Genomic DNA, 26,425 nt, shown 5'->3' on the forward strand with positions numbered 1-26,425 from the left:
CGTTTTTTTAAACATACATGCAGAAAATAGGAGGTAATGCAGCTGTGTGAAAAACATAATCGCATCTTTGCTGGTTGAACAGAAATTAAGAGGGTAAGTAGCAGCTAGATGCTCGTAATCTAATGAGTTGGATCTTTTCAGGATGAGTAACTAAAATTGGTTAAGATGGCTCTTTGCTAAGTTGACTGTAATGAGTAGACACAGCAGTGGTCCATTAGGAGACCTTTCATGCTTCGTAGATCAGTGTTTAAGAGATAAATAAATGTATTACTCTGAAAATGGTCAGGTACAAGGACTGGACTGGAAATGGGTAACAAAGCAGGTCCAAAGAGAACTCTTAACAGACCTTCAGAAAGCCTGCGAACTGATGCCCAAGACCACTTTAAAAAAATTACAAGACAGTCTGGCTCCTTGGAAGCAAAAAATGCAGAAATGAGAGGTTGCTCGAGTGCTCTACAAGCGCTGTCCATATTTAAAGTCGATATAAATGGAGGATTCTGATGATGTGGTTTTAAAAAAACTAAAAACGGATGCACAGTGAAAAACTTGAAAAATTAAAAAATAAATAAATTCCACTGAAGTATTTAAGAAAAAGATGCTTGAAAGGTTAAAGGGACTATTTATTTTAAAAAAAAAGCTTTTGCTGTAGAAGCTCAGAAAACAACTATTTACCTGCAATCAGCTGTTTGTGCCAGTCTACCGTGACTGTCATCATTCCTGCCAAAATATTAGGCGCATTTTGATTGAACTGCAGTTTGTTTAATATTTGTACTTGTTGCTGTACAAAATTAACCTCCTGAGACTTGAGGTTGTTTGTTGCCTGCTTGAGAGGCATATTTGTCCTCTCTCTCTATTTGGACAGTTGGACCTGGTACATGTAAAGAAAAAAAGTGTCCTAATATGAGGGGATTGGGTTTATTTTGCAGCGTAGCACAATAAAGTCAGTATTGTATAACACTGTTTTAGAAAAAGGTGCAGAAACCCTAAAACATCTGAAAACGGTGTGAATATAAATTATTTCACATTTTAAACCCTTCCCCCCCTTTTATAACTTAAAAAAACCCACAAAAACTTAAGCTTCCCTCTCTGGGTTAAAGCCCATAGCTCATCTTCACTCAGCTGCCACAACCAGCAATTTCTGCAACCTCAGTTTTCCTGAAAGTTTGCTTCAAGTTAAGGAGCCGTGAGCCAGAAAAGCAGAGAACCGCTACTTCAAGTTAACACAGCATCGGCAGACAGCTGGATGGTCCAGGATCCACAGTGACGCAGTTTACAAACCTGATATTTTGTGCTGAAAGTCAAGTTATGCAAACATATAAAACTGAGGATACTGGTTGACTGCAGGCATTTCGTAAAAAAAAAGAAGAGAGCTCTCCAGTTTTTAAATGGAAGCTGAAAAGCTTTCTGCCTGCCTATTCTGTGTGAGATCATCAACCCCTGGAGGCTTTTTTGTCTCCTGACATTATTGCACTTAAGATGCTTGTCCCGATGCCAAAAGCATGACCGCACTCCAGCTCCGAGAAGCCGCTGAAGCGGCGCACTGACTCAGTGCGTTTATCCCACTCCTCTAGCTGCACCGTGAGCAGTAAACAATGACACAGGAGGCAGTTTGACATTTAATTCTCTGCAGGTAGGTGGTACATTCTCAAACAGCAGGTTCACACAAACACTGATGGATTTTACAACAATACAGAAAAAGAAATGCCTCGTTTCTTTTACAGGGACAGAAAAAAAAATGATACATTCACCTGCTGAGGGTGAAGGACGGAGTGCACAAGTCCAGAAATCAGAACCGGATACAAAAACGACAACAAAAATATATATCTTTGTACAACAAGTTGCTAGTTGTTTGGCACTATTCCCAAACCTATTTTGTTTGTCTGTACACTGAGTGTGCGCACAGACTGTAGGAAAAACCATGTATGTTGGCGATGTTAACGTTTGCAATGAATTGGCAAATATCGCCCTCTTGTGGTAAAAAGGGCAACAACACCTGTGAAATCTTGCTGAAGACGGATCTTTGTACTTTCCTGTTGGTTTAATGAATTTTGACACATCATAATAACCTTTAAAGCAGGCATGGATGCATTTATACACGGGTTTGATGCAAGTCAGAATGTTTGTGTCCGAAAGATGTAGCATATATGGAAGCTTGTTTGTGACAGAAAAAAAAACCCCAACAAAAACATTTTTGTTAACCATATATCAACATTTTTAAACTTGATATCGAGTAAATGACTTGAAACACTGAAAACACTATTGTTTTAGATGATAGAGTTAGTAGGTAGGGTTTGTGATGATAACCCAAAATTGTGAGATGGACACCTGGTGCCTTAAAGGAAGAAGTTCCACAAATGAATAAAATGTAACAATTAGCAATATAGCAATTATTGGTAAGCGAGGGTTATACTTTATTGACATATGGATGGCATTTTCTTTTATAGTGGCACAAACAAGCTTCCACAGACAAGTTTGAAGGGCTGCTTCTCCTCTCTGATCGAAGAAATAAGAAAAGCAGCTTTTACTGGGCCGCTCAGTGCATCACATTATGTTGGTATTAAGAGGAGATGTTAGGACTTGGTTGGGAACACATCTCTGTACTGATATGATGTGACATATGGAGGTACAGTAATGTTAAATCTGGTTTACAAAAAATACAGTATACCAAAAGTTGGTGAATTCTGGATAGACTTCATTGCTATTTACAAGTGGGGAACTTAAAGTGACTTAATCTGTGAAAAGAACTGCTTACAACTCAAAGGCAACACAACTTGTAGTGATTACAAGTAAACTTTCATTATATAAAAGAAACTTCTGATCAGTCCACCAGCGTTGGCTCCATTTTCAATCTTTTGACTTCCATATTACCAAACTGGTGTGAGTGTGATGTGCTGCTGATAATAGCAGGAGTCCCTCTGAGCTGCTTTAAAATACAAAAAAGAAAACCTTCTTAGATTTTAGATGTCATACTGTTAAAGTAGCCAACGTTTCAGACACCAAGGCCAACGAATCAAATGTATAATTAGTATGTAAAAATAATCCCTGAAAAAACCCCAGCTAATCAGCCTTGGATCAGTATGACATCAGTGAGGGTTGATACTCACCTCAGGCACACCTGCCTTATGGTTCAGTCATACTAACAGGAATGGAAACCTCTCACTGGCTGCCAGACGATTGCATCTTTTTTTTTGCTGTCAATTGCAGGAAGTTGCAGCAACCAAATGGTCACCCAGAGGTTGGGCAATGAACATCCTCAACTTCAAATCAAACCCATTTGATTTCAAGGTCTGCACAAAAAATTGGAGGCAACCTTCCTGACTGACTGGAAGAGGTTTGCAAATAAGTGCAGTTTTATTTATAAATGCAGATGGATTACCATCTGGTTTCCAGCTGTATGTATTCTGGTTATATTCCTTTATAAAAGCCTGGTTGCTGAGCAACTATGTGATGTTGCAGTTAAATTGCCGTCCTGCAACAACTACGTCATTATTTGTGGAGGAATTTCTGCTTTAAATCTAAATCTTTGAGGTTCCGGCTGGACACTGAATGTAAGTAGTTAATGTCAATTAGAATTTCTGCTTATATAGACAGCAACAGGTTTGCAATGTTCATAGATTTATTATAATTAGTTGCCATCTTATCACAAATCTCAACCCTAAACTGACAGCAGGCTGACTCCGCCTTATTGCTGCCTAGATGAGCTAACATTGCTTTGAAGACGGCAACTGACTGTGAGTGGTTGCAGACCTGGTCTTCATCTTTAAAGCAACATTTCAAAGGAAACAGATCCCAAGTGCATTGGACACAGTCCGGATGACACAGTCATGCCACATTCTCAAGACGGGGACTGAAAATACTTGTTTCAGACAGAAGATGATCTGCACGATTTGTAAAGCTACTCAAGCAGAATCTAGAATTAAAATATGGATGTGAAGTCAGAGAATAATAGACAGAGTTTACTGTTTTAAACTAAAGAAGACAATCTTTGGCTGACTCCACTCACACTGACACATTTACCATTAAAGCTGAAGTAGGCAGAAATAAAGAACAGTCCTCTCAAAATCAGGGGCTCTTTGTTTTAAGTCCAACCCTACAGAGTTCTTCTTAGAGCATAAAACATAAACCTGTGCTGAGCTTTGGCTTCATATTGGGTTTGAACCCCACTATCCCAGGTTAAAGTCTTCGGCATAGATCTTAATTTGTAGTCTTAAGAGCTTGAACAGAAGGTGACTGGACCATCGTGAACTGGACGACTGGGAACCTACACAGGCTTCTTAATTTATACTTAGCCTTACATACCGTAAGTGAGCGACACCAATGCCACTATTTCTATTTATTTGTGCTTAGCTTGCCTGTGCTGCTTAAAACACCACTCCTAGCACGATTTGATGGCAATGATCAGGGTTTTTTTGTTGTTGTTTGGTTTTGCAAACACTCATGTTTGGCCAAAGTCCCGCACTTTACTTTCTAAAACCTGAAAACCCAGAGGGGGAACAGGCGTATGTAAGGGTTTTTTTGTCTCCATTGATGGGAGAAACAAAAGCCGCCTGCTGCAGCTTTAAGGGCTGATTTATAGGTGAAAACCTTCTCGAAATGCCTTTTTTATGTACATTTTTTAGCTATTTAACCATTTTCAGGGGCACAGATTCAATGTGAAACATCCTAATTACATATTCAGGTATAATAATCGACATTTTAACCAAATTTACTGCAGATGCAATCACACTGAGCTTTTTGCCCTGCAGTGCTCATTGGGGAAACACACTTTGCGGGTGTTTGAGATCATTACTGAATGTTAAGCAGCTACACCACATTTGCAAAAGCAGCTTAGTGCAGGTTGCAGGAAAAAACAAACAAACGGAGTATGCCTGGTATGGTTTCTGTACACTGAGTGTCAGAAGATGCAGTTGTAGAAACAGGGTTTAAAATATGAATCCATCCTGTACATGTTTTTATTAGTGGATCCACCTTCAGGTAATCTCACTGATTTATTCTTCCTTCGTTTTTTTGTGTCTGAGAAGTTTGTGTCCTTCATTTCTTCTAGTTTTCATTCATACCCATGCTGAGTTCAAGAGGGGCCAAAAAATGTGGGAAATTCCAACTTCCAGCTTGGAAAACCCACAGCAGGACGGTTATGAGGTCAAGTGGGAATGTCAGGGAGAGACCTGTATTATTTACACCAGTAAGCGTCTCTTTAAGTGAATCTGGAACTTGACCGGTTGTTTCTCTCCTCTCCCTTCATCATACCATCGTCTCTGAGCCCGAACCTTTCCCGGTGAAGAAGTCCCAGAAATTAGTGATCGGCGACGGCTTGCTCTCCTCCTGCGGCGTCTGCCTCACCCAGATGCTGTTCTCGGTCGAGCCGCTCAGACTCGAGCTCAGAGAGAAGCTCAGCGCGGAGCTCAGACCCGGGCCTCGACGGTCCTGGGCATCCGAGTCCTGAGCGTTGAGCCTGGGGGTGGAGGACAAGGACGAGGAAGAGAAGGAGGACTGGGATAGGCTGAGCAGGTTGTGGTGGGAGTGGAACTGACGCATGTGGCGGATGGATTTACCAGGAGGGACCTCACCTGCAGAGAACAGGACACGGTTTCAGAACTTGAAAGACAAAAACTATTTATTATCTTAAAGTTGTGTAACATGAGTCATAGAGTGCTGTGAAAAGTATTTGCCCCCTTCCTTCCGGATTTCTTACATGTTTCAGATTGCCAAGCAAATTTAAGATAGAACAGGTTAAAAACAACTTCTGTGTCAGCATCGCCCGCCGCCACTAGGGGGTGCTGTTGGCCCACTTATCGTTCCCACAAACGTCCACAACCTCCAGCAGCCAGAGTGTGGTCTGTGTTACATTACACTGCCTTCAGAGATGTTTTAACACATGGTGGTGAAACTGCAGAGCACTGTTTCAGGGTTTTCTAAAGACTCCTGTCTCAGGCAGGAAATTTACCTAAAAATCAACAACTGCTTGAAAAGACAAGTAAGCAGATGCTAAACTAACCAAGGATCACAGATGAAAACCTCAAAACCTTGCGTTGTGTATCGTTCCTGCTCCTGTCATTAATCGAAATGTTTTAAATGTTGATTTTTTTTTTTGAAAGAAACAACTTTAAATGAGAAATTCCTTCAGGTCTTCAGAGCCTCACATTCACAAAAACTCAAGCAGACCATAGTACCGTATCTGGTGTCCTGCCGCTTCCTGTTCTGGTTCAGTTTGAGGACGTTCAGGAAGACCTCGCTGGTCAGGCTGCCATCACCGCCGCTCCCATCCGGGGGGAAAAGCGGTGACGGGGGCTCCAGTGGGGACAGGCTGCCGCTGGAGGCTCCCACTGAGTCCAGAGACGCCCCCGTGTCCCTGCGACCCGTGGACTCGCTGCCGCTCTCCACCGTCAGGTGACTGCCGCTGTGACAGAGCAGAAACACGCACGTTAAACTGAAGCTTTCTTAGTGCAGACGAACATAACCGACACCAGATCTGATGATGGCTGATCCACTGACTGTCACGGTTACCTGAGTTTCCTACGCAGCAGGTAGTCGATGATGTCCGGGTCGGTCTGGATCAGACTCATCAGGACCTCCTGCTGCAGCTCTGCAGAGACCTGCAGGAACACACATCAGATTCAAGCATCGCTGAAAATAATTAGCATCTCCAGGACCGATGGAACATCACAGCTGTCTGGTGAGGGGGAGTCACACTGGGGGAAACGGACAGAGTCAGTCGATCCTGGACAAACTTGGACGATAATAAGGGTGGCCAGGGTCGCCAGGGCATGAATATTTAGTCTGACACTTTGAAACCACGAGCACTAAGTATAAGCTCTCATTTCAGATTAACATAGTGTTAATGAGAGAGCCTCCTCTGCCCTGAGGGGCAGCCAATCAGAAGAAAGTGAACTTAGAGAAAGGGGAGGTCAGGTATAAGATAAATAAGGATTATTGTGAACTTTGCAAAGCTGCTCTAGTAGAGTCCAAGAATAAACACCCCAAGTTGGAAATGAGCGTAACATAATAAAAGATTTCTGAATCACTTCCACAAATGACTGAAAGAGCGCTGTGAGTTTCTAGTACCATGAAGAGTCTCCTGTGGTTCTGTATGAGCATCAGTGTGACGCTGATGATCGCCGTGCTGTCCTCGATGCCCATCACCTGCGGGCTCACGTCTCCCCCACGCTCCTTCTGAAGCAGGTTCGGCCCGAAGATCACGGCCAGGTTAGCGGCCGTCATCTTGTTTCCGGGGATCTGGAGAGCAAAGGAAGAGGAGGCGGTGATGGAGGTCAAAGTGCAGATGGAATATGCTGTGGTAAATTAAGTTTGCGAAACGGGATCCTGTTGGATTTCTTTTTACATTACTGAGAACCAACAAGCAGCTGCAGCATAAATGTCAGGACAGCAATGAAGCAACACCAGAACATTCATGCAATGTATTTTTCTCCAGTATTTCACAAGAGCAAAACGGACAAAATGGACAGTTTTCCTGACTAAACATGCTTTTTCTGCATTTCATTTTGCTTGTCGACAGCTCCCAAAAGCATCTGGTAGAGGTGCAACTTACTGAGGGACTTACCTTAAAAACGCTGTGTTCACAAAGGCCAGTTAGTCAGAAATGTTTGCATTTGTAATGTGCTATCAGCCAAGACCCTAACCCTCAGGACGACCACTAAGACAACATTAATAACATCTGCCAACCAAAAAAGAAGCTGAGGAATTATTCTGGCAGAGTTCTGACTCTCTCTCCACTAATTTTATGTCCTGGACAGCCAACAAAATCATTAACATGATTTTTCTTTAATAATATTATGGAGAAAATGTGGTTCTGTGACAGCCAGAAACAACACAGCTAGCCTTCAAATTTAGCAATTGTTTGTGAGGAACCGTGCAACTGTGGAAGATTAGACTCTGAGACCCCGCCCACATCTAAACGATACCTTTAGGCAGTGGAAAATACTACGACTACTACTACTCATAATATTAAGGTAATACTTTATAATAATGCCACACTGGTAAGCATTAGTAAAGTATTAGCAAGTGCTTAATTCACTGTACATGATTAGACTTTAAGATGTCATTTATAAATACAGATATGTGTATCAATCTGTTACTGTTACACCATGTACAGCTATGACTGTTACTTCATCACTGCCAGTAATACACATAATCATAATCACGATAAAATATCTTAATTTATAAATAGCATATGTGGGAGGAGTAATGCTATGTAAATGATGAAGTAAGCACTTGCTAATACCTTAATAATGTTTAATAGTGTGGCAATATCATAAAGTGCTACCAATAATAATAACAACATTTATGTGCATAATATTTATGAAACACACAAGAAATTTCAGTAGTTTAAAAATTAAAATCAGCTTTCCTCCAAAGAATAAATCACAAGCATAAAATCTGAATGTTAACATGGCGGTAAAATAAGAAGGTTAATGACACGGTCTAATATACAATGAGTTCCTCCACAACCAAGAACCCCCAACGACCACCTTCTGTCTTTGAACGTGGGAACAGTTACTGCACTGTGGTGCCAACTTTCTTTGTTTCTTTGCTCTGTTACGAGTGTTTTTTACTGGAAATGGATGGAATTCGATTAGGAAATGATATTATATTTATGTGCTTGAAGGACTGACACTGCCCTTCAGGGCGAATGCTTTCATTTTGTGTTTGTGTGGCTTCGACCTCGATGCCACTACTACGAGAGCTTCCAAAGGCTGAGGAAGACTTTATCAGTCATTGGTCCCACCTCCTCGTCGTTGGTTCCTATGCTGTCCTGTGCGAAGCTCTGCACGGTGTGTAACAAGGTGAGGAGGCGCAGCAGTGTGTCGCAGTTACAGGGAGGCAGCAGGTAGAGGAGGTGCTGGAGGTACTGCAGCTGGTCTGCTCCTCTCAGAACTGCAGGAGGCCCAGAGAGGAGGAAGAGGAGCAGGAAGTTAGTTACCCATCACATCACTAATTATACTGAGAAAAAAACTGAACTCAATCATTAAAGCCGGTGTGTGTTTTTGTGTGTGTCTGTATGTGTGTATTGGGGGGTGCATGCATACAATTGGCATGCAGGAAGGCGGGGTAGAGCTCTCTGGGCAGCAGAGGATCCGGCATGTCCCTCAGAAACTCTTTGAGCAGTGCTGCCACATCGTGGACGCTGTGCTCCTCATCCAGCTGGACGTCAACGCCCACGTCAAAGTCCTCCCGTAGCTGAGGAGCGCGCACGCAAACACATATTAGTGTTTAAAAACAACAACGACAGTGCCTTCAAACTCATGTTCGGGTCACGACGGGGCCACGGTTCCCCGATGGACACATTTCTCAAAAACAGGATCTCACACATCATCAGCTTTTCGCTCAAAGATTATTTTTATATTCGTGCATCCAGCTTAGACCGACAGGAAACACACGATGGTGAATCAGGGGACATGCAGACCTACACCACTCCTCTACTGCTGGCAATAATCCACGTTTTTTTTTTTTCAGGGAAAATGTGAATGAACGAGTTTCTGTATATTTTTTCCAGCTTTTTTCCTCAGTTATCAGCACATCAGGAGGTGTTGGACCCCAAATAAACAACAACAAAAACTCAGAATATTAATGGTATATTATTAGTGGAAAATAAAAATTATTTAAATTAATTTATTATTTTAATTAAATTAATTGGAATAATTATCCTAACCTGTCTCACTCTCTTCTTGGAGCTGCCGACTCGGAAGATACCCACAGTCTGAAGACCTGGAATACAAAATGTTACCACACACCATCTTTTAAAAATTTACATATGGATGGACTCAAATAAACAACACTGAAAGGCTGAAAATTTGGGGGACTTAAAGCCTCACCATAGGTCTCGATGTGACTGCAGCACCTCTCCAGCACCCGAGGCACCTGTCTGTAGATGGGGTTGAGGCTGAGCTTGGTTTGGGTCCTCCCCTCCGACGAGCTGCCACCCGGAGACTTGATCAATTCCAGTTCAGCCGGGTGGGAAAGCTGCAGCGCTTCAAGCAGGCGAGACTGACTCTCTACAAGGTCAGAGATCGAGTCCACTGATAGACCACCCTGTGGAGCAAAAAATGTTTATATATGCCTATAATATGTTCATAATTTTAAAAAAAAGTACAATATTTATTCTCTTTTTAGCTCAGTTTTTGGTCTCCACCGGTCCCTAAAGATGATAACTTCCTTTATAGCGCTTAAATATCTCATCATGTTCTCTAGCTGGTTGTGAAGTTTGACTTAGTGCTGTTTGGTGATAAGCTATGTAGCTCTTTGTGGGTTAGCTAGGGCTTTTTCCATTAAAACGACCGTGTGCTGCAATTGAAAGTGGTGTGAGTGAGTGTTGTTAGGTCACTAAAAATGAGCGAAAATGTTACGATCGGTGGTATTTCTTTGTCGATTTGTCACTATTAGCTATGACTTTCATCTCACATAGTCATTTGTACCACTGTTAACAGAACAAGGTCCAGATATGTAGGAAAATCCATAATTAATTACTAAACTCCAGTTTTACAAAGTAGCGTGTGAGGTCAAGTGCTCCAGCACAGAAAACAACGAGGAAAGGCAGTGAAAAAAAGCAAGAGATGCTGAAAGCTGAGGCAAATATGTATGAGGTGATAATGGGATGGAAAAAAGCTCACAACAGATGACAACGCAGGCTCGAGAGAGGAAAATGAGATGTGAGAAAGACAAAGGGACGCTGACGACAGAAAATGGAAAGTACATTCGAAGATGGATGGCAGGAGAAGAGGCCAGCAGAGGAGAAGAGTCAGCTCCTATCGCTTGTCTTGATGTTACCATGCAGTAAATGTCAGAGGAGCCGAATACCACAGAAATATAAATCACATGTCTATGGCCTGCAAATAGTTTCTGGAGGAACATCAAGAAATTCCTCACAGCTCAGTCCAGCAACATACTGCAGAAATGAGAAGATGTTTCCTCCATCTGAACATGACTCATTTGTGTTTTCTACAATAAATGTGCAGTTTGGCCTTATTTATGCAAAAATCAGTGAAAAGCCACCGTTATTTGCAAACTTACACTAGTTTATGCCATCATTTCCATGCTTTTTATTCATTATTTATGTAATCAACTGTGCAATACAATCTGATATGCACTGTTTCAACTTCCACTCCTAATTTTCTTCATTTCGGGGGTCTCAGCCAGTGTTTCCCAAATGGTGCGCTCTGGGGCAAATCCAGGTGTTCTATGGGATTTTGGGTGACCAACACATTAGCATCATAACTTCATAAAAAAGTAATGTGTTACCTTTATATTCACTATGTTCATACACATCGAATACTCTGACTGACAATTTGTGACAGGTGGAAACTGACAAGCCACAGCTGATAATGAGGGCAGACAACCACATATCCTGAGCAGGTGGGCAGGAGCCACCTGAGAAATTGGATCTGTTGTGGAGGGCCTTTATAAGTTAATTGGTGTGGCTCTCCACAACAGTCCCCCTGTCCTCCTAACTATCAGTCCTTGGAAATATTAATTGCCCAGCCCTGCTTATTGCTCCAGCCCTCAACAACAATCCCCATTATTCATGTGGCCCCTTAGAAATATTAAGTGCCCACCTTTTCACATTGATGTAGCCCTTCACAACAGTCCCAGCTTCTCATCCTTTGATAAAACAAATTATCCAGTCCTACTTATTGGTGCGGCCCTCCACAACAGGCCCACTTTTTCCTACTTTCTGCAAATCAGGATCATCCAGAAGACTTCATGCATTTAGAAACTCTTAAATATTACTTAAGCTGACCTTTGTTGATCTAATGATTTGCTTCTTTCTAATCTTAACCTTCATCAGAAACACATTTTGAATATTAGCGAAAGTCTGCAAATGACCTGCTATGCCATGTCATTCTGTTTGAAATCCAGGATAGTTATCCACTTCATGTGCAGCTCGGTGTTTTGCACAGCTGTAATACTTATGTGAGAGAGACCATCCCCGTCTATCATCCATCATAACACTGTCTAATGCTGTCATCGTTGCTCCGGTACAAAATCAAATAATATTTCAAGGTGTCCTTACAGCAGGTTCTCTTGCACTGGTGACAACACCAGTGAGCTCCCGCTGCTTTATTATTCATGATAATATATTCATGATTCAAGATCTCCACATGTTTATTTCCTTAAACAAAGACCTGCAATGCTATAGACATTTCCATTCCACCAGTAATCTTATTGGAAAATCAATATCCTTAACAAAAAAAGCATTCTTAGTATTTATGGTATGGCATAAAGTGGCACATTTATGCAAGATTACAAGGCTCAGAGTTGCCTGTTACTTGTTCTTTGCCTGTAAAATGCACTTGTATGTAGGGATGTATGTAGCTGTTCTATATGCCCACAGTTGCTCCAAAAGCTGTATCAAAAGCCACTCAAAAACAGGCAATAAGAAGGAAATCAGCAGCTTGCTTCGCTGCAGAGAGATTTCCATACCAAGGCCTTTCCTGGTGACAAACACTGTGTTAGTAGATTTAGTGCCTGCTCCCACTGATCACTAATATATCTGACCTGAAGATGCAGCCTGTGATGACTGGAGGCAGATTTTCACAGAAATTATTCAAAACGTTTTATACAGAAATTGTTTTTTTTATGTTACAATACAATCCATTCCCAGATTAGCAATAAATAACCATTTATCATCATCATCATCATTGTTTATTTATATAGCACCTTAAAAAAAACACCTGGTAGACCAAGAATATAACTATAAAGAGTAATATTAAAAGAACAATTTAACACAAAAAAATGCATGTTTCATAACGAGTAATGAAGATAATCATCAGAATCACATTAAAGTCTCATTTCTATCAAATGTTACCACTGAGGCAGCGCTGTGCCTGCTGTTTACCTCAATGACCGACTCTTATCGCCTGCACTCGATAGCTGGTTCAGGTTCGATTACAGTTATATGGCTGTAATCATACTCATTACAAGCTTTACATAACCACTGGTTCCAGATCAGCATGAAAAGAAATTACAGAGTGTAATGGCCTCTAGCAGAGACGGGTTCACACACACACACACAAACACACAGAAATGTAGGTGCACACACCACTTTTACTACAAACGTACTGCTGTGGAAATATTTAAAAAAAGCTAGAAATGCACTCAGAGATTAGTGTGGAGGCCTTGAGTACAGCACATACATGTAATCCTCACGGTGAATGAGACTAAATCTGGCAGAAAGAAACACATGTCCACTGTTTTTGTGCGTGTGTTGTCACTCAAAGAAATCTTACCCTTCTCTGTCCTCGTCCGGTGTTATCCAGAAACGTGGGTGACAGCGGTTTGTTCTGAGGGTCAGAAATTGGCGCCGGTGCCACAGAGTTAGCAGACGGCGAGCCCGGACCTCCTCCTGTGATGGACGAGGAGCTGACCAGAGGTCTGCTCCCATTGAAGAACTGACGCTTCTCCGCCCTGAATCGCAGGACGCTCGCCTCCAGGTCGAGGCAGTCGCGCCTGCTCTCCTTCAGAGCATCCTGCTGCCGCTTGTAGGCCCGGTCGTTGGCGATGACCTGGGAGAGCGGGATACCAAAGGCCTTGGGAGCCGATTCTGAGGAAAGAGGAGAAAATTTTATTTTCTTGCCAGCAATGATGAACACATAAAAACAACAGAGAAAACAAGGATGAAGTAGAAAGAAGAAAACAAACATATTGCCCAGAATATCCAAATAGACGATATGGATGAAAAATAGGGAAATAATATTAGTGCTATTTATTTTATGCCTTATTTAAGTGTTAAATATTATTATATCACTCTTCCTCACTTGAACACATTCTTTTTGTACTAAATAAAGCTAAAACAAATTCTAAACTGTCTTGAAACGTGATTAAAATGTATAAGAACAGCATCTGTCTGATTTACTGTTTGTTCCCCTGTACAAACAGAACTGCAGAGAAATACATCTGAATGCGCTAACATTGTAACTCATATTTGGAGCAGAACTGGAGCCTCCAGCGAGTTAATTTATTTATAGTACACATTCTTGTCTGCTGATAGTATCTGAGATCCAAACAGGAAGATGATGTGACTTTCATCATTAGGGCGAACAACAGAAGCCTGGTTTCTGCAACATTTGCACCAGTGTTGTGCGATGCTGTGAAACAACAAATGAACACGAAAATGGATCTAAAATATGGGATGTTTTCAGATATTGAAACAAAAGCAAAATTCCTTGGTTAGGGGATAATAAATATCCCTAACCAATTGGCTGTTTTGGAAAGCTGAGCTGCATCTGAGGTTCTAGATTGCAAAGATAGGGTCGATATACACATTCAGGTATCTTAAAGTTTTCACAGAACTCTGTGCGCTTCTGTGAAAACCAAATATACCCTTGGTGTTACAGTGCCCCTATAAAAGCATTTACTTTGGTTAACACAACCTTCCCAGGAGTGTACGTTCCAGCAAACTCGCCCTGGGGTCGGAAGGTGCTCAAACAAACCCTCCAAAAATCCAAAAGCTACATCTCAAACTCTACAGGCCTCTGTTAGCATGTTAAATATGTAGGTTTATGGCAGTACACTTAGAAAAAGACTGAACAAGTGCAACTTGTTTGGTTTCCAGGAGAAAACTTCTCTCTAAAAATGTCTTTAAAGATTAGGTTTAAAACTTTCCTTTAGATAAAGTACATAGTTGGGACTGGATCAGGTGATCAGGCTCAGGGTGTTGGGGGCTTCCCATGATGCACTGAGTATTAGGGCTAGGGATGGGTACCGGTGTTCTGACATAAACGGTAGTAACCAGACCGAAAAGCAGCGCACATTTCGGTGCTTTATTTCGGTGCTTTTTTTCGGTGCTTTTTTTCCCTGAGCTGTGATACACTTCTAGCCAATCATTTTACGTTTCCCAGGATAGTAGGCGGGGCCAGGTACGTACGTTCAGTTAGAGCAGAGCTACAGATTAAAAATGCCCAAGGCGAAGCGGTCAAAAGTCTGGCTGTACTTCACAGCAAAATATGCAAACTCAGCAGCCTGCAACAAGTGCTTTAAGCTGATACTGTGATACTGTCAAAGGAGGTAACACCTCGAATCCGATGAAACACCTGGCGACGCATAGCGTTTTTTTTTTAAACCCAGAAATGCGCCGTATTTGATAGCTTGCTGCGAGACCTCACACTGTGCACGCTGGGTGCCAGTTATCGGACCCGGAGCAACATCCCCCAAAAACCCGAAGAATAGAGTCCTGGCCCCTAGCCCTGCCAGTGTAGCAGAAATGATGAGGATATTGATGCAGCAGCAGCCGTTCTTCTCTGCGTGAGTAGCTTAATGTTGTTCGAGTGTAATTTATGTTGAGTAGGCTAACCATGTTATTACATTAATGCATGTAAGGTGAACTAGCAAACATCATCATAGCTACATGCGGCTGTCCTCTTGTTTGATGGCAGATACTCCCTTCACCCTGGCCAAAAAGGCTAAAATGACCAAAGAAAAAGTGGGAAACAGCTGAACATGAGAGGTTTTTGGACAAAGTTTGTGTTTTTTTTCCATTGTTTAAGCACTGCTTCCAGCCAAGAGTGATACCATATATGCCCCATAGCTGCAGAAAAGGCTAACATTGTTATCTTTTTACAAAAAAAACAAACAAACAGCTGAACATGAGAGGTTTTTGGACAAAGTTTGTGTTCTCCATTCTTTAAGCACCGGTTCGAGCACCGTTTAAGCACCGGCACCGTTTCAAAAGTACCGATTTGGCACCGGTATCGGATAAAACCTAAACCATACCCATCCCTAATTAGGGCTGTTCGATATAACGATATATATCGGCTGACGATATAAAAACATCTATCGTTTCATTTTACGCTATCGTTTGTTTCGTGGTGTCGCAAAATAAACTGTTTACTGCAACATTTTTTCCATCGTTTTGATGGTCACTGCAGTGGCTATATTAATTTCTTAAAGTTCTCTCTTTCTCTTATATTTAATATAACCACACTATGAACGGACAAGCGTCTGTGTTTATGCGTTGTTGTTAGCAACAACAACGGTAAAACCACCGCGTATCTGCTTCTTTATTTTTCACACAAACCTTTCACAATAAAGTTCAAGATCCTGTTGAGACTTTTCAAAATAAACTGAATCACGTGAAAGATGCAGAGTATTTACGGATGAGAAGCAAAAAAGAGCCGTCAGGTGCTAAAAAATAAACCTTAGACTGAAACTTTAGAACAGGCAAACTGCAGCACGCCGTGTAATAAATACTCACAAAGAAAACGGCGGCTGTTACAACTTATGTCTAAAAATGTATAGTTTCATGCATCTGTTAAAACGCTCAACTCCAGCTACATGATGCGCAGCTGGAAACACTTCACGCAAGTTGAGCTGCCCGAGATTCACAGAATTTACAGAAAATGTTACATTTTTGTGATTTATATCGATATCGGACGATAGATGATTTAATATCGGGATATGAGATTTTGGTCATATTGCACAGCCCTACTAAGTATTTCTTCTTCACTCACTATGTGTTTACACAGCAGTCTGCCACAGGCCGCGGGCACCTTGTAATTGTTTATTCAGCCATGAACTTCTCAGCATACCAAAGTATTCTAGAGCCAAATATGAGCCCATCTGTCTGGCAGCTAAAAGTTGGCTGAAACTGAATCATACAACAGTACAATGATCCCAGGCACAACAGCCAATCTACAACAGAATGGCTGAAAAAGTAAAGAAAGACCTTAAATGCATGCATGTAAACTTCAATGAACCGAAGCAACGCTGTAAAGAAGAAAAAAAAATCCTCCACAACGACGTGAGAGACTCACAAACTGAAACGGAAATGATTCCTTCAAGTTATTGCTGTTAAAGGCGCCTCTACAAGCTGCTGAATCGCTGGGGTGTACTTTTCACAGGAGTGTATGTGTTACTTTAAAAGTTTGAGATGGGCCTGTCTAATGTATGGGAGAGCAAATATGTTTGCCGGTGCTGCAGTCATAGTAGCCAACGAATCACAAGGCAAGCTGATAATATACAGCAGAGAGATGGACGTACATCCCAGGTCTGAAAAGTAAAGCCAGTTTACTTGCAGAAACACTTCTGGTTATCTAGAAGTCAGCGGGAAAATAAAAATACTGAAAGGAGGATGATCCAGCTCATTGGCTGATGAGTTGAACTAACTCACTAACTGATAAAGTGGTCAGCCAAAAACATCATCTCAGGGATATAATGGGATTTCGCAAACCTCGGTGATGTCATTGTGGCAATGTCCATCTATTATACTGTTAATGACGCTGACAAAGCTCTGATTAGCAAATAGCATGAACCAAGTTCCATGTTAGTGACTGATATTCATTCACACACAACAGGGTAAACAATCACTGTCATGATCAACTTCACTTTGATGTAAAAAATGAAACAACCTCACTCTCTCAGTATATTCCCATAACATGATGTGATGGGCTATCGGCACAAACAACACACGTAAATTGAAGCAACACTCATTACAATGGTCTGTGAATACACAACCAATGCAGATATTCTTGTGTGCAGTCCTCCAAAAGACAAGACTTGTAGCCTCAGATCTAGTACTGCATTTGTGTAGGTACAATACTAGTTGATTGAAAAGTTAGACAAAAGTTGCTGCAGAAACATGAAAGAGAAGGACAGCATAGATGGCCTGAACTGAAATAATCAAACATTTTCTGTCTTCTCCAGTGCACAGGATAGGCTAAAGCCCCAACATCAGCACAAACACCAAGAAGGCCTGTTTCCCTCTTATTACACTACATAGGAGTGACATGTAGAGCAGGGGTGGGCAACTCCAGGCCTCAAGGACCGGTTTTAGTTGTGTCCTTGATCCAACACAGCTGATTTAAATGGCTAAATTAACTCACCAACATGTCTTGAAGTTCTCCAGAGGCCTGGTAATGAACTAGTCATTTGATTCAGGTGTGCTGACCCAGGGTGAGATCTAAAACCTGCAGGACACCGGCCCTCGAGGGCTGGAGTTCCCCACCCCTGATGCAGGTATTGTGTGTGCCATGCCTTTAGTGCTCGATGCAGATCTTTATTAAAATGCACAGTTGTTATTAACAAAACACTGAGGGAACTCAGGAGTGTGAGAACCTGGAGGAGCAGAGATTACAGGGATGCTTACAGCAGTGCAGAGATAATGACTGATAAATCGAATCAAGGCAACTAAAGGGTCTGTTTATAGGCGATGATGAAATGAACTTGTTAGCCTGTGAACGCCGTAATCGCACAGCTCCTCGCACAACGGATAAGAGGTTTAAGTAGACAAGCGGTGTAAGAATAGACAGAATGTTGGGAGCAGGATAATCCTGTTAGAGCAGCTACACAGCAGACATCAAACTCAGACTGATACGGGCTTACAGCAGACACACTCACGCAGGTAAACACGGTACGAGTGAGGTCACTGTCGTCAGTTTCCTCCTCGACATATCAGCTCCAAATGTAAATGTCTCACTATGCTACATCAGTCCACTCCCGAGGTTAAGCATAGACTGTTTATCTGGCACCCACCTTAGTGAAGGCCCAGTTAGACATTCAGTCTGGTGACTCTTTGATCAGGATCAAAAAGTGATAAAGCCAAAATGTAGTTGTTATTTCATGATAAAAAGATGCATTGCCTAAAAAGAATCTGGATATTTTGTGCATGAGAAGAAAAAAACACCAAACGGTACAAAAAGTGCTTGTTGGCTCTCTGCCAGTAGTGCCCAGGAGTATACCAGATGTAGCCACACAAAAATGTGTAACTGCTCCAGGGTGTCCTGGATCTACCCTAGGACCTCCTCGTGATAGAACATGCAGGGAACACCTCGGCATTCTGGAGGCCTCCTAATCAGATGCCTGAACCACCTCAGCCGACTCCTTTCAGTGTGGAGGAGCAGCGGTCCACTGAGCTGACATGTCTTTCACACACATGAAACAGGAAGCAGATTATTTAGGTTCTATCTACTTAACACACTCACATTCAAGAATCGTGAACATGCACACGATTGTTTGAATGGAAACACATGGATGCACACGTGCACAGTCTCACCCGGAGAGTCCCGAGCAGGTCAGAGAGGCAAATCAGACTGGCAGGATGCCCTGTGAGGGCTTAAGGATGCAGGATGGACACAGCCTGAAATAACTCAGGTTCTGTGGGGAGTTTATTCTGCAGAGCTGCATTGCTCAGATCAAAGGAGGAATTACTATTTACATTACTTTAATGAAACCAAAAGACAAAATTGGGAGTGAGCAAAACTTCTCCATTTAATTTATACTCACATTTTACTCAGCTCCAATGTTCCCTCTAAGCTGCGCGCATGTGCAATTGCGCACTGCTGGCACGGTCTCTGCGCACAGAAAATCTGTGCTGCGCACAAAAAAAAAAATCTAACCTGAATTGAAATTAAAATTAAAACGTTAACAATTCTGTTTTGCAGTGTTAGTCAGTAAGTGACTGGCTGCTCCTGTATGTGTTTAGAACGATGCCGCCTTATCCCATAGTCCAGCCAATGATGCGATTCACATTCGTATATACGCAGCTAATCAACGTTGTTGACAGGCTATGACAGCGTCCTTATGTGGCTGATGTGGAGTGAAGCCACGTTAATGACAACATGTACAACCATTGGAGATGTGAGCAGGACAGACGGAACAATTGACGGAAAAAATGTGGATTTTACACCAGTTTTTAAATTGTGTTGATAGGCCACGTAAAACCAGAGTTATGATAAAATATATATATATATATATGCAATGGGGTTTTTTTTCCAACGTTTATATTTACTGCGGGAAGAAACAGTAAAAACTGTGTTTTATAAGGAAAACGCTCAAAAGCACTCCCCGCCTGTGAACAAAAACAAAAACCCCACCTTTTCCTATTGGTGTAAAAATATACCATGTCGACCAATCAAAACATGGCATTTAGTTGTTTAGAAAGCGGGACATTTTAGGAGTGACGGCGGTGTTTTGAGATGTGAGACATTTGCGACGTTTAGCGCAAATCTTGTGTCGTTAGTGTGTAGTGTAGTCAATAGTTTTGTTGTGTGTGTCAGAACAATGAGGCGACTGCTGAATGTTACAGGTGTTACAGCAGTGATACATCTCCTGTTGTCAGGCCTGCATCAGGCTGTTGTTCTCCTTTATCTCATAGTGGACAGAAATTGTTTTTTGGAGTGGCACAAATAATTTGTGTGGCATCAGATTTGATGCAGAACAGCTGATTGTTCTGTAAATGTTGTGTAAATTTTTCTGTTTGAAATGTTTTTTAAAAAACCGCTTTGGCTGCATTTTTAGGTAAACAGCTGCAGTCACTATACAGGGTGGGCCATTTATATGGATACACCGGAATAAAATGGGAATGGTTGGTGATATTAAGAGGATTGTCAATGCAACCCTCTTCTCCCACTCTTCACACACTGATAGCAACGCCGCAGGAGAAATGCCAGGGTAATCAATTGGGCAACATTGGTCATTATATACTGTATTTTGCAGACAGAGTTACAGGACTCTCTCCGAGACCACAGACTCATACTCATAATACGAGTCAGAGCTTTATAAAAAAAAAAGAAAAAAAAGAAAGAAAGAAAGTTGTGTTTTCAAAATTGTAGTTCAAGTGACTTTTACTTCCAATAGTGTTAACATACTACACAGATCATGAAGATTTGTTTAAATTTGTTTAGAGGGCTCTAAATAAAAGCTCTAAATAAAATAAAAAAAATAAATAAAACACCTGTTTTTAAGGTTTTGTAGTGAGCAGCCCTTTGATAAGTGCCTTGCTGACTAGCTGCCAGCTATTATTAGCTTGTGGCCACATGTGCAAGCTAGAGCAGAGCTACAAGGTAATTAGCGCAACAGATTGTGAAGTATTACACAGCTGTTTACACAGCAGGTCACCATTCACTTAAACTCTAACTTGTTTTTAGTTGCTAAACAGATATCAACCCATTCCAGCTAATAAACATGATAAAATTAGGCTGAAAAATCTTATCGGCTGTTTCTTGGCAACACTAGATGCTAGCTGTTTACTACGTGAAGGATTCACTCTGCAGTTTGTACAGCCTCTTCTCCTCCAGGCACTAAATAAAAAGGAGATCTTTACTCTTTAAAACTGGGTAAGTACGGTATAATTTAAAATAGTTTATTGTTGGTAAAGAACATGAAAAATCCAAATCATTCACTCATTCAAAGACTTTTCCTGGATCAGTCATACAAATATTTTTATAGTCAAACTAGTTAAGAGTCTAAAATCTCAATTAAGATTACGCCAAAGTACTTATTTTTAAAGTGCTGATGGTAAACAGTTGCCCCCAAAAGAAGTAAAACATAAACCCCAACATATGGCAAGGTCTGACAGACAGTTCGACTCGGGAACTTTTTAAAATCTTCAGCGCTTTGTAAGCATGTATAATTTGATGATACAGCATGCAATGGTAACAGTAATGATCATATTTACCTCTAATTTTATGACACACTGAGTTGAAACTGATTTTCTCTGAAAACACACTACACAAAGAAACACAACATTGCGTGTCAACAGGAACGGGCTTTATCCACTGAAAAGATGTCACCTTTTGATGATGTGCCTTACGCTGTATTTGATCTGTAAGCCGGGGCTTACTCTTCGGTCCTGAGTCCTGACGTCTGCTTGGAGGTACAGTCACTCCTGACATTTGGCCATGTTTGCTGGCATCACAAGCCAACCGTGATGGGGTTAGCAGCTTGCACTGGAAGCGTTTGCTTGTTTAAAGTAAACACTTGATGATTTAATAGCTATCTGTGGCAGCAGGGAAGTGTTGCTTCTCACAGAAGGGCAGCCAGATTAGCAAGACATTTAGAAGAGGTTCGAGCGTTTAGAAGAGGGTTGTGAAGTAGTGGGAAAAGTATCTACATGTTTTCTTTCATAAAGGCTCAAGGCTCATTAACTAGTAATGTTATATATTTGAAGTCACACAGATGTAAATAATATGAAATAAGAAATTTGAGTTTTCAAGTCTATAGTTCTCTAGCTATTTGCATTATAGTAATTCTGCTATGGTTTTCCAGACTGTTAACACTAGTGAGTAAAGATGAGTCCGATGCTGAGAGAAAGCAAGAAAAGAAGGGAGTAGACAGAAGCTCAGCAGATGTTCACTGAGTCCTTGATTTTACTGAGGAGGCAAATAAGAAACATATCAGTGATAAACCTACAAGATAGAGACTGAACTGTTGCTGAACTGGGCTGATCTTGTGCAAGAATCTTGGACTGACTACTGGCTCCACTCCATCCCTCCACAAATTTAAAAATATTAAATCTCAAGAGTCCCATCTCCTGGTCAAATAAACGTTAAGAGCTGAAAAACAAAATATGAATACAGAGGAATCTTCACCAAAAACAGAACTGTTAGAACAACTTAATTATAATTGTATTATGTCAACTAGAACACATGATTTAATTACGTTTTTTTTTTTTAATTAACTCTGTCAGATCAGCCCAGCAGATTTCAGTTACACACAATGCACAAGTGTGCTTTCACTTAAATAAAAACAGCAACAAAATTAGAGTAATTTCAAGTTATAGATAGAAACCCAGCAAATACACCACCATCACCAAAGCAGAAGACTGAATTAGAATCATTTAAAACACTGCACTAACTACAACCAAAATATCTCTTTTTATAATGTGTCTTAATATGTGCTGAATTGTTGATAAAAAAAAAATCTGCCAGGAAGGGAGATGCTTGTGTCAAAGTGTTACAGTTCAGGAATTTCTTTTCTTTTCTCCCTAAATACGTCTGGTACTCGGGTCAACATCTGTTACTTAAAAAAACAGAGTGGATATATTTAGCAGAGGAACAGCTGGGTGATAATATCCAACCTCCTGGAGCATTAGACTTTAAAAACACAGGCTGTCCTCTGTAAAGTATTTTCCTAGGAATCAACAGTTTAAACTATTGCTTGGGAAAATTACATAGAAACTACTGGTTCACTGCATTATGATCAACCATACACGAATGCCAAGCAGACCACAATTGTCACTCTGTAATCCGTTACTTGACGCAGTCCTGCCTTTAGTAGTAGAGGAGCAGAGCCAACAGGAAAGCTGCCAGGTCCCAATGTTCTGTGTTTTCATTAGCAGGGTTAACTAGAGCTAAGTCACTGTGTGTACAAGGCTGGAGGCAGGCTTTAAAGAGCTGCGTAGACAGCCAGTCAATGCATGTGCTGTGTAGTGTTGGGCATTTTGGCTCGTATCTCGCCCTGCTGCGATAATCACCTGAGAAAAGAGAACATCTTTTTCTGAGAGGTCACGCTAACATCTGATTTGTCACATGGGTTAGAGCAGGAAGATGAAAGAAGAAGTGGAGAAGGAAAAAAAACACAAGAAGAAGGGAAAAAAGGTCAGGAGCAAATCAAAGAAAGCCAAAGAGAAGATGAAATGAAAAAATCAATACAGAGAAGTACAAAAAGCCTCAAATTTGTTTTGTTCAACAAGCAAACTATCTGCTTCTCTAGTCTGATGTTATTGGTAATTTCAGGGTCTAAAAAGTTGCTTCAGTTTCCATAAACACAAACAGTGAAACACCATTAAGAGTTAAAAACAGTCCAAATTCTTTCAGCTCCAATAAAAAGATTAATGTGGCTCCCAGGTGTGACAATAAACTTTAACATCTAGTCATCCTTAAAAAAAAGGATCTATGATGTTTAGAGGGGCTAGAAGTTTGGTCCCAGTAACACGGTCCAGGTCTAAGGACCAGTTGGTGAACATCTGGCAACCACTGGTCGTTAAGCAAAAAGTGTGTATTCCTCTGGGATTATGTATTCCCTGAGTGCTATTAACACAGGCCTTAATGCCAGTCACCATCCCCCCCAGCAACTGCTGGTTACCAGAGGAAATTATGTAGTGGTTGCTGGCAGTTGCTAGTGTGAAATTGATCGCAAACAGCAAAAAGCCGGCAATCACTTGCTAACTAGTTGGGGAATGCACACCTATTTATGCCACCTATTTGAGGTTATAAGATGATCGCTGATTGGTTTCTGGGTTTGTGTGACTGAGGCCTTGACAGGAAGCCAGCTAGCTAGCTAGAACTTTGCTATAAATTGCTATAAATCTGGAAGTAAATGAAGATGGAAAACCAAATATCAGTGATGTTTGGAGGGTTAGTGAAGTTGGGTTATAGTTGGTTAGTAGGAGAGCTTTGGTTAGACTAATATAAACTATTGCTAATATAAACTAACGCGGCAAACCGCCGTTAGCGAGTTATGGTGGATTGCCAAGTTAATGCAGTTATGGCGTTAACGTCATTTTAACGAGATTAACACTGACAACACTAATATAAAAACATGAGCACTGGGTAGGATGAAGGTTAAATTGTCTTCAATAAACGTAAACGCTGAGGGTCCTTGATTGGCACATTCAAACGCCATCATATAACAGGGAGGAGACACCAAAAATGGACTTTTTCGTACATCTGAGATGAGCCCATCTGCAACATAAGGTTAGTCATTACCATGTTGATTGGTTTGGATTACTGGCTATGAAAAAGTCCTTAATGGTCTAAACCTTAGTAGGCCTCTGTGTGATTATTCCATAAGCTCTTCAATGTTTTGTTTCCAAGGCTGTAGTGTGCACTGTAATTTTTAAAATCTCAGTCGAATGATGTGCTACGCATGAATAGCGCCAATAAAAAGTAGAGGCAGAGAATGATGACCAAATACGGGGCTTGAGTCTACAAGAAAAACAACAGAGCAGCATGTTAAAAATACAAGCGTCTCATCCAACACAGCAAACGCTTTGACTTGGAGAAAGTGTTGTTATCGCATTGCTTAACAAAAAGATTGCCAGCACCATAGCCCCAGGAAATTAAAAGTATTATTTGATCTGCAGAGATGAGACTCTGTATATCTTTTACTCTTTTTAACCACAATGGCAAGGTGGCAGTTCAAAAGAAATGTGGAGGAAATCAAAGCAGAAAGTCACGGGTCCCCTCAGAAAATTCAAAGGCTTGAAGAAATATGAAACCTTCCTCCATTTCTGCTGAGAATGGAAATCACGTTTAGAACTGGATAATATCTGATCCGGCAAAAATAATCAGATTTCATACTACTTCACACCGAAGGCCAAGTGGACTCAGACTCAAAAGAGCAGGCTTTCATGGACTTAACTAAATACTCCAAAAGAGGGGTGTGAGGAAGCACACATGCCACAAATGTAGATCAAAGATCCAAAAACCAATCCATAATATCCAAAAGTTCCAGATTCAAATCCCTTTTCTACTTTGTTTGTACCCAGAAAAACACAATTATAAAAAATAATGTGTGCAAATGGGGTTCTTCATTTTGTTAGTCTAACTTTGTTAGTTTCTTTGTGTTTTTGGTTTAAATGTAATCATTTGTTGCAAAAAAAATCCCAAACATATTGTAGATGATACTTATAACTCTACTAAAGAAGTTAAACTTGCAGTTTGTTCATTCATTATTCACTTGCGGTTATAAAAACAATGAAGCACCAGCTAAGTGAAACTTCCAGGATTTAGAGTTCATTCCTGATCCACTTGTTCTTTTTAAACAGTGTTTCAAGTATGTGTGGCCATTAGTGGTTAGTGGTGGTAAAAGCCACTGGACTCCAGTGGTGTATGTGGTTATGTAGCTTCAGCGGACAGAAGGGACATTGTGTTTGATGATAATATTTAGCGTAACAGCCTGTGGGGAAACACATTCACAGTTTATAGCCGCAGACGGGATCGTGTTTACCCACTTCTATGGTTTGGGGTTTCATGAACTCACCTCGCTCTTTTTTTTCCTTTGAAAAGGAGTCAAACTTCCTGCGCAGAGATTTTCTTCGCTTGTGAGTTTCTGTGGGAAGAAAGAAAAGGTCACAGTCAATACAGTTTGTGGTGCTCAAGTATGTGTTTGCTTTAGTTTGAACAATGAAGTCTGTGTCACAGTCGGTCTGGGATGTCTGTCTTTTGTTACTGTTGTACATCAATGAGATGTGCCCATCACCAGCTTTTATCTGTACATGAACCCAAATACTACCATCCATCCATCCATTGTGTACTCCTTACTATAGAGTGAATTAGTTTAGTTTTACTTCATTTCCACTGTAGATTTGCTTTTTGTTTCAGCAGTCTGTATTAAATAGAAAAAAGTCTTTATTTCTGAAAATTATTTAGTTTTTGTAATTTTTCTATTAGTTTTAGATTTTTTTCTCTTTTTATAATATGATGTGTGTTGATCAGGGAAAGAGTTACAAAGTTCAGAACAAGTTTCATGACCCACGGAGAGAACACTAAACCCCCAAAAAAACTGTGTATCTAAAACCCAGCATTTAAAATTTTTAACTAAATAAATTTCTAACAGTGTTACAGCATTATGTAAAATTGTCACAATTTTTAATGTACTAATTTCTGATTATGAATAATTATGAATTTTCCTTTTCTGGTGGGTTTTTTAAAACCTGATTGGTGTATTGACTGTCCTCGTCTGCTTCCCTGTATAT

General features: G+C 40.8%; 1 protein-coding gene across 4 annotated transcripts in view; it reads right to left on the reverse strand.

Moving 5' to 3' along the window:
- Positions 1 to 1,603: 1,603 nt before the first annotated feature.
- arhgap36 (Rho GTPase activating protein 36) overlaps positions 1,604 to 26,425 on the reverse strand; it is a 79,917-nt gene continuing 55,095 nt past the window's right edge. For all 4 annotated transcript variants that reach the window (XM_026162571.2, XM_080298510.1, XM_026162573.2 and 1 more), the window contains 10 exons: positions 25,711 to 25,779; positions 13,242 to 13,555; positions 9,831 to 10,047; positions 9,668 to 9,723; positions 9,045 to 9,195; positions 8,744 to 8,892; positions 7,063 to 7,233; positions 6,505 to 6,593; positions 6,171 to 6,397; positions 1,604 to 5,567 (listed from right to left, as the gene is read on the reverse strand). In XM_026162571.2, coding sequence (XP_026018356.2) covers positions 5,242 to 5,567; positions 6,171 to 6,397; positions 6,505 to 6,593; positions 7,063 to 7,233; positions 8,744 to 8,892; positions 9,045 to 9,195; positions 9,668 to 9,723; positions 9,831 to 10,047; positions 13,242 to 13,555; positions 25,711 to 25,779 — 1,769 coding nt within the window. In that variant the 3' untranslated portion in view covers positions 1,604 to 5,241. The remainder of the gene's footprint in view (positions 5,568 to 6,170; positions 6,398 to 6,504; positions 6,594 to 7,062; positions 7,234 to 8,743; positions 8,893 to 9,044; positions 9,196 to 9,667; positions 9,724 to 9,830; positions 10,048 to 13,241; positions 13,556 to 25,710; positions 25,780 to 26,425) is intronic.

This window comes from Astatotilapia calliptera, chromosome 3 (genome assembly GCF_964374335.1).
Source record: "Astatotilapia calliptera chromosome 3, fAstCal68.1, whole genome shotgun sequence".
Taxonomy (NCBI): Eukaryota; Metazoa; Chordata; class Actinopteri; order Cichliformes; family Cichlidae; genus Astatotilapia; species Astatotilapia calliptera.